The sequence below is a fragment of the Botrytis byssoidea genome, assembly GCF_014898295.1.
Source record: "Botrytis byssoidea strain MUCL 94 chromosome Unknown BBYS_048, whole genome shotgun sequence".
In the NCBI taxonomy this organism is placed as follows: Eukaryota; Fungi; Ascomycota; class Leotiomycetes; order Helotiales; family Sclerotiniaceae; genus Botrytis; species Botrytis byssoidea.
In genome coordinates, this window is record NW_024065889.1 from 1 (window position 1) to 11,577 (window position 11,577).

General features: G+C 33.1%; 3 protein-coding genes across 3 annotated transcripts; 2 read left to right on the forward strand and 1 right to left on the reverse strand.

The window, feature by feature from the left end:
- Window positions 1-23: 23 nt before the first annotated feature.
- Window positions 24-982, forward strand: EAE97_012066 (uncharacterized protein; the record flags this gene model as incomplete). The annotated part of the gene is made up of 2 exons (XM_038882580.1): window positions 24-97; window positions 148-982. The coding sequence occupies 2 exons, from the start codon at window positions 24-26 to the stop codon at window positions 980-982; spliced, it is 909 nt and encodes a 302-aa protein (XP_038726567.1).
- Window positions 983-1,383: 401 nt separating this feature from the next.
- On the reverse strand, window positions 1,384-2,549 carry EAE97_012067 (uncharacterized protein; the record flags this gene model as incomplete). The annotated part of the gene is made up of 3 exons (XM_038882581.1): window positions 1,384-1,759; window positions 1,828-2,287; window positions 2,333-2,549. 3 exons carry the CDS (start codon window positions 2,547-2,549, stop codon window positions 1,384-1,386), a joined length of 1,053 nt encoding a protein of 350 aa, XP_038726568.1.
- Window positions 2,550-3,612: 1,063 nt separating this feature from the next.
- EAE97_012068 (uncharacterized protein) lies at window positions 3,613-5,493 on the forward strand (the record flags this gene model as incomplete). Its single annotated transcript, XM_038882582.1, has 2 exons — window positions 3,613-3,708; window positions 3,771-5,493. The coding sequence occupies 2 exons, from the start codon at window positions 3,613-3,615 to the stop codon at window positions 5,286-5,288; spliced, it is 1,614 nt and encodes a 537-aa protein (XP_038726569.1). The 3' UTR covers window positions 5,289-5,493.
- Window positions 5,494-11,577: the final 6,084 nt, after the last annotated feature.

Consider the following 11,577-nt stretch of genomic DNA (forward strand, 5'->3'; position numbering starts at 1 on the left):
ATCATCCTCGCGACCTACTCGTCATGATTAATCAATTTCGTAAAGAAATGCCCCGACCTATAGTGGGCATCGGGCATAGCTTCGGTGGTTGCCAAATGTTCGTAATCATCACTGATCAGTTCTCCATCAATCTAACAGTTGCTACAGTACCAATCTTGCTTACCTGCACCCTCGTTTGTTTACCACCCTCATCTTGATGGACCCGGTCATACAGCTTTCACCCCCGCCAATGGGTTTTGGCACGGATACGCTAGGTGGCGTGAACTACACCACCTACCGGCAGGATATCTGGCCAAATAGGAAGGCAGCTGCAGAATCACAAGCAAAAGCATCCAGGACTTGGGATCCTCGAGTATTGAATAAAATGATCGAATACGGATACAGAGACTTGCCTACCATACTCTATCCAGACCTCCCTTCTGATGCTGACCCCGCTGACCCACCGGTTACACTGACTACAAACAAGTATCAGGATGCTTTCGTCCAATTGCGTGAAAATTTCTCCGCAAGGCAGCCAGATGGTAGAATCAAAATCAATCGCACCACACATGCAGATATGGATCCACTGGCCGCTTTCGTGCCACTATACCGACCTGAGCCTCGGAGTACCTTCTACAAATTGCCTAGTTTACGTCCTTCTGTTCTGTGGCTCGTGGGAGAAAAGACCTACCTCCGACTTGACGAAATGCGAGAGGGTATCAAAATAACTGGGACCGGTGTTGGTGGTTCCGGTGGCATTCCTGAAGGTAGGGTAAAGGAAATTGTAATGAGCAAGCAAGGGCATCTGTTTCCTTTCGAAGAAACCTCTCAAACTGCAAAAGAATGTTCTGAATGGCTGGTAGTCGAACTAGGGACATTTAGAGAGACGGAAAAGCAATGGAGAGAAAGCAGAAAAAACATGACTGTCCGGGACCACATGGTTCCAAGTCAAAAGTGGCTGCAAGTGGTAAGGCGACCAAGCCGCCCAAAGAACAAGCTGTGAGAACTGTTAGTTAGTTATTTAGTATGTAGCACGCGTTATGCTCTTGATTGATGGATTTGTTTGCTTGATCGTTTTCGAAGATATCTAACAGCAATGGTAATTGAATTTTATAATTATCGGGACCTGCTACGTTCTCTGAGATTTCAAATATTCAGAATACCTTATTTCATGGTAACACTAGGCAGAAAAAATATTTGACAGAAGATAGGACAAAGTTACCTTTTGCGACCAGCATTAATACAGTGTAATAGAATTATATGCATTATATTTGATAGTTGAAATACAAAATAGCTCATTTTATCAGTAGTTTTAACCTAAGTTCGTTGTCCCTCCATGAGCAAAGATTTCTTCATCAGGCTCTAAGACCTTATACAGTGTTGATCTCGGCCAACGGTAATGTTTCAAGCATTGACCAGAACTTCCTCGTCACTCTGACGTGCGGGAGATTTTACCGTGGTATGATTGCCTTCTTTCAAGGCATAATCATCAGTACCTGTGCCCAATGTATCAAGCTCTCTAGATCGTTTCTTAGACCCAAATAACTTTCCTGCTGTACCGTCAAGAATCGATCTTGTCAATGCTGAACTGGAAGTTTTTTTGGAGCCAGGCTTGACTAGAGAGAATAGAGGTCTAAAACTTGGAAGGCAGCATGCGATTAAATATACTCCAGGCTCAATAATACTCCAATTGAGGAAAGTGACTGAAGCCCAAGTCCCATCTTTCAATGGATCATTGGTGAAGAAGGCAACACAACGCAAGATTGAAGTGATCAAGCCTCTGCAGAAAAGAATGTTAGTCTGAAGTCTTGTTGCTTGAAGGCGAAGTACACCTTGATTGATACTCACATGCTTCCCGTCAGAAATGTTATTGTGAGTCCAATCTTGACACGCTTTGAGGTATGAAGCTTCCATACCACAGGAAGTGGAAGGATTAACATGAAAACGTCGGTGATAGCGTTTGGAAGGGTTCCCCAGCGATAAAAAGTAACGATATCGATACAGTGACCGCCGGGTATTGTCTTGTCCCACAAGTATGCGACTGGCGTACACAAGGTTGCCCCTGAAATAATATCTGCAATCGCCAGACAAACGACGATGGTTATGAGTATGTAACAGGCTATTCGATATGCTGTCTGTGTAAATATGCGAAGATAAAGTGTAAGAATGACAATCTTTGGAATGCAACATGCGGCAGAATATACAATTGGAGTGACGACAAGAACTTTCGCCCAGGAGATCAGAGCAGCAGGGTCTTTGACCTCGACGACATCCATATGGTAACCCACACGTCCTATCTTGACACCAACTATACAATTTTAGTATTCCTCCATCAAAGAGTCCTGAAACGTACCTAAAGCATCAATAATGACACCAAGATTGAAGATTAGTGCAGGAAGAACAAGCCAATCATCGATACCAATAGGCTTATGACCAATTCTTTGAGCGAGATAACGCAAGGCAACGAATATTATTTCGAGAATAGTAAATGCAATGATTACATTGACTAGCACGTTGCCAATGTACTCGTCTTCGTAGCCCGGAGAGAATCTAGGCTGTTGGGATGTCATTTTCCAGGTGATAAAGTACGACAATGCGAAGTATGATTAATTGTAATTGGATTTGAGTTAAATAAAAGTCTTTAGATCCACAATATCGCGACGCCATTAGCGGAAGATATGTATTGCGGGACGTTGAAGAACGGTGCATCACGGTGCGGCGCTATTCATTGTTGATGTTTCCATTTATAAACTGAGAAATGTGATATATACTTGAAACGCATAGTAACGTCACTGTAACATTCGGTGTTGGTGTGTGTTGGTATTGAACTGCAGGATCGGATAATTGTACTAAATCTGCCCAGGAAATGTTTCGGGGGAAATTGAATGCTCTGTAAATCAATGTTGATGCCAGAATCGTAATTGAAATTATTTTTATCCAAAGGACAGTAGCATTCATGAACTAATTGTTTCCCGGGGGTTCGTACTGCTTTCGGGTACCCTCCTACGTATCCCTGTGAGTGGATTGATCTGACGATATTACCTAATGCAGCAATGTCTTATGAATTCCCATGTTACGAAAGCCCTTATTCGCTATAAGCAGTTCTTTATGAGATAGTCTCGCTTTTCGAAGAACTTCATCAACTTGAATATACCAGCCCCCGATTTCAGCTTATTGTGCTCGGATAAGAAGCCCGGCAATTTTGGTGAGATCACTTGATCCAGGCACCGCTTCCTAGCCGGAACTGAGATCATTGGCTACGACGCGACACATCACAAATAACAGGAAATTGCCTAGATAAATACCCTGTCTACCGACCTGAGTGATATCTTCGTTCTTTGGATATTCCTTATAATTGTGGACCTAATCATCGATGCACCTCAACGGCACAGAATCTCTGGATCTTTATGCATGAAAACGAGCGAGGTAGTTGTGAACAGATGTCGATTCCCATGCGGGCTGCAAATTAAAATTATCATTTGTTGCAATACTTGCACTTGTGAATTTTGGGTTACCTCCAAGTCCTCATTCGAACCTTTTGCCTCTTTTTTAAAAAGATTCCAAAATATCAAGCATCACATTCGAGACCTTGGGGGAACGCATGCTTTTATCTGCAGAAACACTGTCGTTGAAATGTTTCGAGACGCAATAAATTACAATACCAATCTGGTATTTGCCTCAACTGAAATAATCATCTTAACAGCTCTAAGTGGGCTCGTCGTTCTCCTGGTGCGTCATTTTCTAGATAACACGTAGCATGGCTCTGATATGATGCTAACAGACCTATCCAGACGATCAGCTATGTAATTTATCAAACAAAATTCCATCCACTTGCCGGATATCCAGGGCCATTGCTCGCAAAGTTCAGCAGCATATATGCCGCCTACCATGCCATCTATGGAACCATGCATACCAACCTCTACGATCTTCATCAGAAACACGGTGAATTTGTCCGCTTTGGTCCAAATCACATCTCCATCAACAGTGCTTCGGCTCTAGAACAAATATATAGCCACAAAGCGAATGTGCAAAAGTCCAGTTGGTACCGTGTTTTCTATGGTCTTAGCATTTTCAATATAGTCGATAAGGAAGTTCATGCGAGAAAAAAACGTGTCATGACGCAAGCTTTCTCCGATCAAGCGGTACGTACCATGGAACCGCATATATTATCTGCCATTAGAGACTGGTGCACGGGATTGGGAGCCAGTGATGATCCGAGCTCATCCTCCACTTCCGTCTCTCACTCTAAAGAGCTGAGACCGGGAGATTGGTCCAGTCCGAAAGATATGGCTCACTGGGCCGCTTACATGATTTTCGATTCGTTGGGGGAAATATGTTTTGGCAAGACATTCAACACATCACTCAGTCACGAAAATCGATTTTTCCTTGACCTAATGGCTGCGAATGTTCGGCGAATTAACGTCCTTGGTCAATGGCCTCTTCTTAAAACATTAAATGCTGGTAGATTCCTCTTTCAAAATGGAGCAGAGAAACGAGCGAAACAAATTTCCTTTTCATCCGAACAGCTCCGCAATCGTCTCAATGCTACAAATAGTGATCGGAGAGATATCGTCTATTATCTCCAACAAGCACGCGACCCGGATACCGGCGAAGGATATTCCGAAGCGGAGTTGATGTCTGAAACTACATTGCTTCTTGGAGCTGGATCAGATACCGCCAATTCTGCTCTCACTAGTATCTTCTATTTCCTTTCGCAGCATCCTTTTATCCGAGAAAAACTCACGAATATCATCCGTAGCACATTTCCGGATGTTGAGTCTATTTCTCATGGCCCGGCTCTCAATTCAATGGTTTACCTACGTGCTTGTATTGACGAGAGTATGCGTCTGTGTCCTCCCGTTCCAATGCCACTTCCTCGGGAAGTCCTTCCTGGAGGCTTGCAGGTAAATGGACATCAGTTTCAAGAAGGGACTATTGTAGGTGTTCCTACTTACTCACTGCATCACAGTGCCCAGCATTTTGATCAACCATATGTTTACGATCCTAATCGATGGTTGATCAAAGGGTCCAAAGGAACGGATGAAAACGAAGGTCGTACTAAAGAGGAAGTATCCAAAGCTAGAGAGGCTTTTGTTCCATTCAGTCTTGGACCTCGAGCATGTATTGGAAAAAGTGTAGCATTATATGAGTTGCAAGTAGGTGTTGCGAGGGTCTTGTGGCTTTATAATATGAGGATTGCGGCTGGGTGCAAGAAGATTGGTGTGGGAAGACATGGAGAGTATGAGATGAGAGACTTCTTTATTCTTGGGAAGGAGGGGCCAATTTTGCAGTTTCAAAAGAGAGGTTGATGGCATTGCTTTCGCTTATCTGTTTAGTCTGCGATTTTAAATTTTCGGAGAGCAAGTGGTATATACGTATGTACCGTATTGAGCTTTCATTAAATATACATTAAGTCGAGAAACACGGGAGTTTAAACTGTACCAACCGCCAGTAAAGGAACGTAGTATCATCCAGTGTAGACAATAGTATACTATAGTGAAACTATAGCGCATATTAGGATATTGATATTGCAACTAATACGTATTTATATTTATCCTTACAGGTCACAAAACAACTGACAATACATTGACAGATGCCATCACGTCACTTGCATGCCAACACCAAATTCGGGAATCTCTAGGCGACCAAATACATGTCATCTCAGCCAATGGGCTAATCTTGATAAGCTATAGTGCTGCTCATCGTAACCCAAAGCACTGGCTAAAGAATCCAAAGACATCTGTGAATGATCCGCCATACCAGGTGTCGAATTTCCATCCAGAACCTTGGCTGAGATTACCAGAAACTCAAGATGCATTTATTCAATTCGCCGATGGTTCTCGCTTATTTTTAGGTTAGCGATTTGTACGAGCAGAGTTCTGCGCGGCTATTGTAAGATTTTTTAGTGGGTATAGTGTGATTCTTCATAATAACCATGGAGAAAGTGTCGAAACCTCTTTAAAAAAGGTGGAACAGCAACTTTTAAGTGGTGCAGGGTTGAGAATGGGGTTGGAAAAAGCCAGTGCAGCTGATATTAGTGAAGCTAGCTACATGAGTGTTTGTCGCGATATGATTGAATATACGCACTTGAGCGCTAGCTCACTAGCGCACGTACGTATTGCATATAGCTTTCGTAGCTCTAGAAGCTAGAATATAGTATACCCATTATGAAGGCATCATAACCGCCACCGAAGTGATACTAACAGTATTGTTGTTAAAAACTCCCTGTAGGGCCACACTAGTATGAGGCTAGCATTACAGTCATTCCAGTTGGCTCTCTTCCTTACTTTAGTTCTAGATCTAATAAAATCAACTTAAATACCTTCCCAGCAATTGTATTCATCATTTGTATGATGACCTGTTGAACAACTCCAAGAAATATATCAAGTTTGCGAACTTATTTTTCAATCACCATTGGTTTATGGATAATCATCTAAGTATTATTTCATGCTCACATAAGGAGCTCGCGAAGAAAAATCCCCAATAAACTACACCGAATGCGTCACCATGTTCCGGAAGCAATTTGGTAATCATCGACATGAAATTCGAGGCAAAGCCGGATACAAAATATACAAAAGAAATTTACTTTTTCACTTCCCGGCTAATTGAATCAGTGACAACTGTTGTAAGTCGTGAGTAAGTACCACTTTTAATCACTTGGAATTTGAACTAGGTGTTTGGAAAATCCTCCACTATTGCTCGGCTATGTGTTGCTTTTCGTGTGAAAATACTTTCAACGACACACCAAGAGATCTCGATTCACTATCATCTTTAAAAAACAAGCAAGCCGTGAATCTGGAAAATAGTCTCACTTCTGCCGACGCGGCTCCTCAATTGAGACACCTCCAAGCCTAGGCATAGCTGCGTCTCTCACCAGAGTTCTTGGAACCCCTTTTCAACACCTGAATAAGATTCTGGAGAATTAGCACCAAGCTCTCCTCCGGTCAGTCATGGAGCACGGTAGGGAGATGAAATGTTTTGGCCCCATGAACCGGTCGTTTCTTGAAGAATTCTTGTTTTATGGAATCACTTTATTTTTGACTAGAGCCGGAATTCCGTCCTGAAGTAGATCTTCGATGGCTGATGGTAGATCTTGTACAATACAATCAACTTTTGGGTATCGAATTGCTATTTTAACGCATACATCCCAAAATGAGCCCGCTAAACCCAAAGAGGTAACTGGAGCGAGCAAGCTAGAAAATTCAAATTAGCCATAGATGTGACACGCCTCCATGTCTGGAGCAATAGACCAATAGCTCATCCTGATGACAGAATCAGCAGCCTTTTGAGAATTAGAATTTCATACCATGAAATCCGCTTTACCGAGTTTGTGTGCAAGTTTTCAAGCTTGCAGCTTTCCAAGCACAAGTTGATAATTAGATTACCTATCTCGATGATATACCGAGTTCATTGAGTTTTCGGATTCAGGCCAATTTTGCATAGCATCGAGAATCTTTTTTAAGTTAGAAAAGCACAAGAATATGATGCGATTGTGTAGCATGTTTTACTTTGGCATTGTATTAGACTTTATATGAGGAATGATATACTACACATCCTCCAGAGAAATGATACTCCAGCTTCTTAACTTGGCGTCTTCTTTCGTAGTTCTGAGAGTCATCCATATGCTCAATACGACCATCTGATGGCTTAGAACATGTGAAAATCCATAATAAGTTCATTAAATTACTTATTAATATAACGTAGTTTATTAGTGCATGTATTATATCAGTATGTGTACTACGAATTTTATATACAAAATATATCTGTGCGTAACTGTGTACTTCCTTTATTTATTAATATAATTGGATTCTTTAAGGAAATTATTATATTTGTTTATATAAATAATATAAAAATCGAATTATTTTTCAAAGATTTGAATTAAAATAAAAGTTATTATTAAAATAATTTTTTTGTAACGAAAATCGTAACAATTTCAACTTTTCTAGAAATATAATAGGAATATTTATATAAAATTTAGATTTCTAAATATCTTATTTTTATTATTATTTAATATATTTTTTTTTAAAAAAAACAATGATTTGTTATTAAAATACAAATATTGAAAAAAGATTAATTTAGGTGTATTTTGAAGTGGTGCATGTACTGATATGGTGCACGCACTGATAAACTACGTTATTATTAATTAAGAGATATCTTGATGACTAATATATATATACAATATGATTTTATATTATAAAATTATATTATTATATAGTTATATAATAGTATTTTTTATCAAATCGATTTATAATAAAATAAAACTAAATAGAAACATATAGAAGATGATTATTAAATTGATTAAATTCAATTAATTAATGTAGTTTAACACGAGATAGCCCATATTACTGAGTAGCTCATTTTCATTTCAATTTATACTTTCAAATTCATATTATTTAATAACAATTAAATCAATTAATTAAAACTATTAAAAATCTAATAATTGTCAGGGTACAGATAAAGACTTATATTATACCATAAGAATAAAAGAGCTATAAAAAAGTAAGGCTCTACTTATAAGAAGTAGGGTATACTAATAATTTATACTTAAAATACAAAAATAATTATAGAATATATAATTAACACTATAATAGTATCCCTCGCTTAAAATGATTGGTTTACAATTACAATTAAAATACTCTAATTTCTACTATTAAATTGAAATAAATTTTTTAAAGGTAATAATTAATCAATAAAGTTTTTTAAATTTACTTCAACCTCATTTTAAAAATATATTTAATATATTTAATATAAATACTAATAAAAAATCAATAAAATTAAAAACTACAAATCTTTTGAAATTTATTTAAATCAATAAATCTAATTTATTTGAATTTATTAAATAAAAGATAATAATTATATTCTTCTAATTATAAATATTTTCAGTAAATTATTAAGATATTAAATAATATTTTTATTTAACTTGATAAAAAAATGCATTTTTGTTATAATAATTAAGGATTTTTTTGAATTTTTAATATTTAATTTCTTTATATATTTTATTATTTCTTTTAAGAATTTAGTCTTAGTTTTTATATAATTCGATAATATTAATAATATTCTGATCTAGTAATTTTGATAAATAATAGAACGGTTAAAATAGTAAATTATGAAACATTAAAAAGATTTTGAAACTAGTTAAAAATTGAAGTAGGTAAATATATTTATAAATCTTAAAAGTTTTATAAAAACTATGCTATTTATTATTATTCTTTTTTATTAGATAATTAATTTTTATATTTTTTATATTCATTTATACTTTATTATTTTCTTTATATAAAAAAATATTATTATAGATTTTATTAATATAATCTTTATATTTCTAAATTAAATAAATTATAAATACTTTTAATGTAATTAAAATAAAATCAAATTAATTTATAATCTTGTTAATTTTAAAAAACTTTTGTTTTTTTTAATATAATAAATTTAATAAAATAAATATGAATAATTTGATACTGAGATATAAACGGAAATCATTATCAGTAAAGAATAGAGATATATCAATAATTTTCAATATAATGTTATTTAATATAAATTTTATAAATAAAAACTAATTAAATTAATGATTTTAATAAAAGTTTATAAAAACATAAAGATATTATTTAATTATAATATTAGTTCTTTTTATTTAATTATTAGATTTGGAATGAAATAAGAAAGATTATTTTAAAGTGATTAATAAGTATTCAAATAAATATTTTCAAAATTTAGAAACAAATTATAAGTTTTTATTAAATATAATATTATTAGATATATTATATAGATAATAGATCTTTTCAATAAATAGTTTTATAATTAATATAAAATATTATATTTTAATTAGATAATAAATAATTATAATAATATATTAATATTTCTTTTTATAATGTTTGCTGATTAATAATAATATAATATAGTTGATAGAAATATCGAATTAAAGATAAAATAATATTAATAATAGTTTAAAGAATTTGGATATAGTAAGGTGAAAAACTTTTATTTAAAAATAAAGTTAATAAATTTATATAAATATCTCAATTTTCTTTAATATATTAAATTATTAATATATACAAAAAATAAGATTAATAGTTTTGATATAATTAGAATATTTAATTAATTTGATTAAATATATTCAATATATAATTTATATATAAAGTTTGGTGAAAAGGGGAATAAAAAGGTGATTATAATAAAAAATATTATTATTTATTAATCTATAATTTTAAAAGATTATTCAGAGGTTTTTTTGAATTTTTAATAGTTAATAATAAGTAAAGGGATTTCTAAGTATTATATATATAATAATAACATACAAAAAGGGATTTTACAATTCCACACGATACATCTACGAGCTTAGATTGCATTAAACCACACCTTCCGACTATGTAAGCTCTAGTATCAAATACAGCTATAGTTATTGCTAATAGTGTAAGTGTTATGGCGATTATTTTTATAAGGATATTAATTGTAATTAATTCCTAGTTTACTTATGATTAATTATTATTCTCATTTTTATTATTTAATTATAATAGTATAAGTGCTTATAATATAGAAGCTATAAGAATTATTATATTAAATTTATTAATAATAAAAGAATCCTTTATTATAAATCAATTTAATATCTTTAATAAGTAAGTATAATTTAAATATAAAATCTATAAAATATTTGAAATAATACTTTATTAATTCAAAGTTAATAATATATTAAAGAAAATAACTTTTAGTAAAAAAGTATATAATATAATAATAAACAATATTAAAACTAAATTATTACAAATTATAATATAATTTATAATTAAAAATAAAAATAGTAATAATTCAAATTGTATTTATACAAATATTATAAAAATCCTGAAAAACTTAAGTATATTTATAAATATAATTGTATATATATAAAAATAGATTAATAAATAAAAATCAATCAAACCCCAGAAAATTAGAGTGGATATCTATTTATTAATAATAGGAATTACTATATTGATAATAAACTGCCCAAGTATTTATATATTAAAAAAGGCAATTAATGAGGTTATTCCTAATCTGAAAGATATTGATATTATAATTATTATTTCTATAGTTATTAAATAAACAATATATATTATTAGTAGTGTTATATATAATAAACTTCTTAAAGCTAAGAATGTAAAAAAAATCAAGAAGATTCTAAATTATAATAATCTGGAATAATCTATAATCTGATATTGTTATATATTAAAAGGGATTCTGATCTCTTTTTATAATTTAAATGGAAATAGAATATTAATTATTAAGAAGATAATAGTTAAGAAAGTATTAATATAAACAAATATTTCCTTAATCAATTATCAAACTATTATTCAAATAGCTAATTCCTATAAGCAGATCTAGATTATCAGTCTACTAAGAAAAGTCTTTTTTTTCAAATTTTTTAATAACTTCAAATAAGCTTGATATATTAAACTAAAACAATGTATTATTCACTATAATTTAGGGTATTAGAGTTTCTATAATTTAATAATATGTAAAAGCGCTTCAAAATGTAATAATTATAGTATCCTATAAATAAATTATAATGGCCTATTTAGGCCTAAATATAAAATCAAGATTAAATATACAAATTATATAGAATCATTTCTGGCT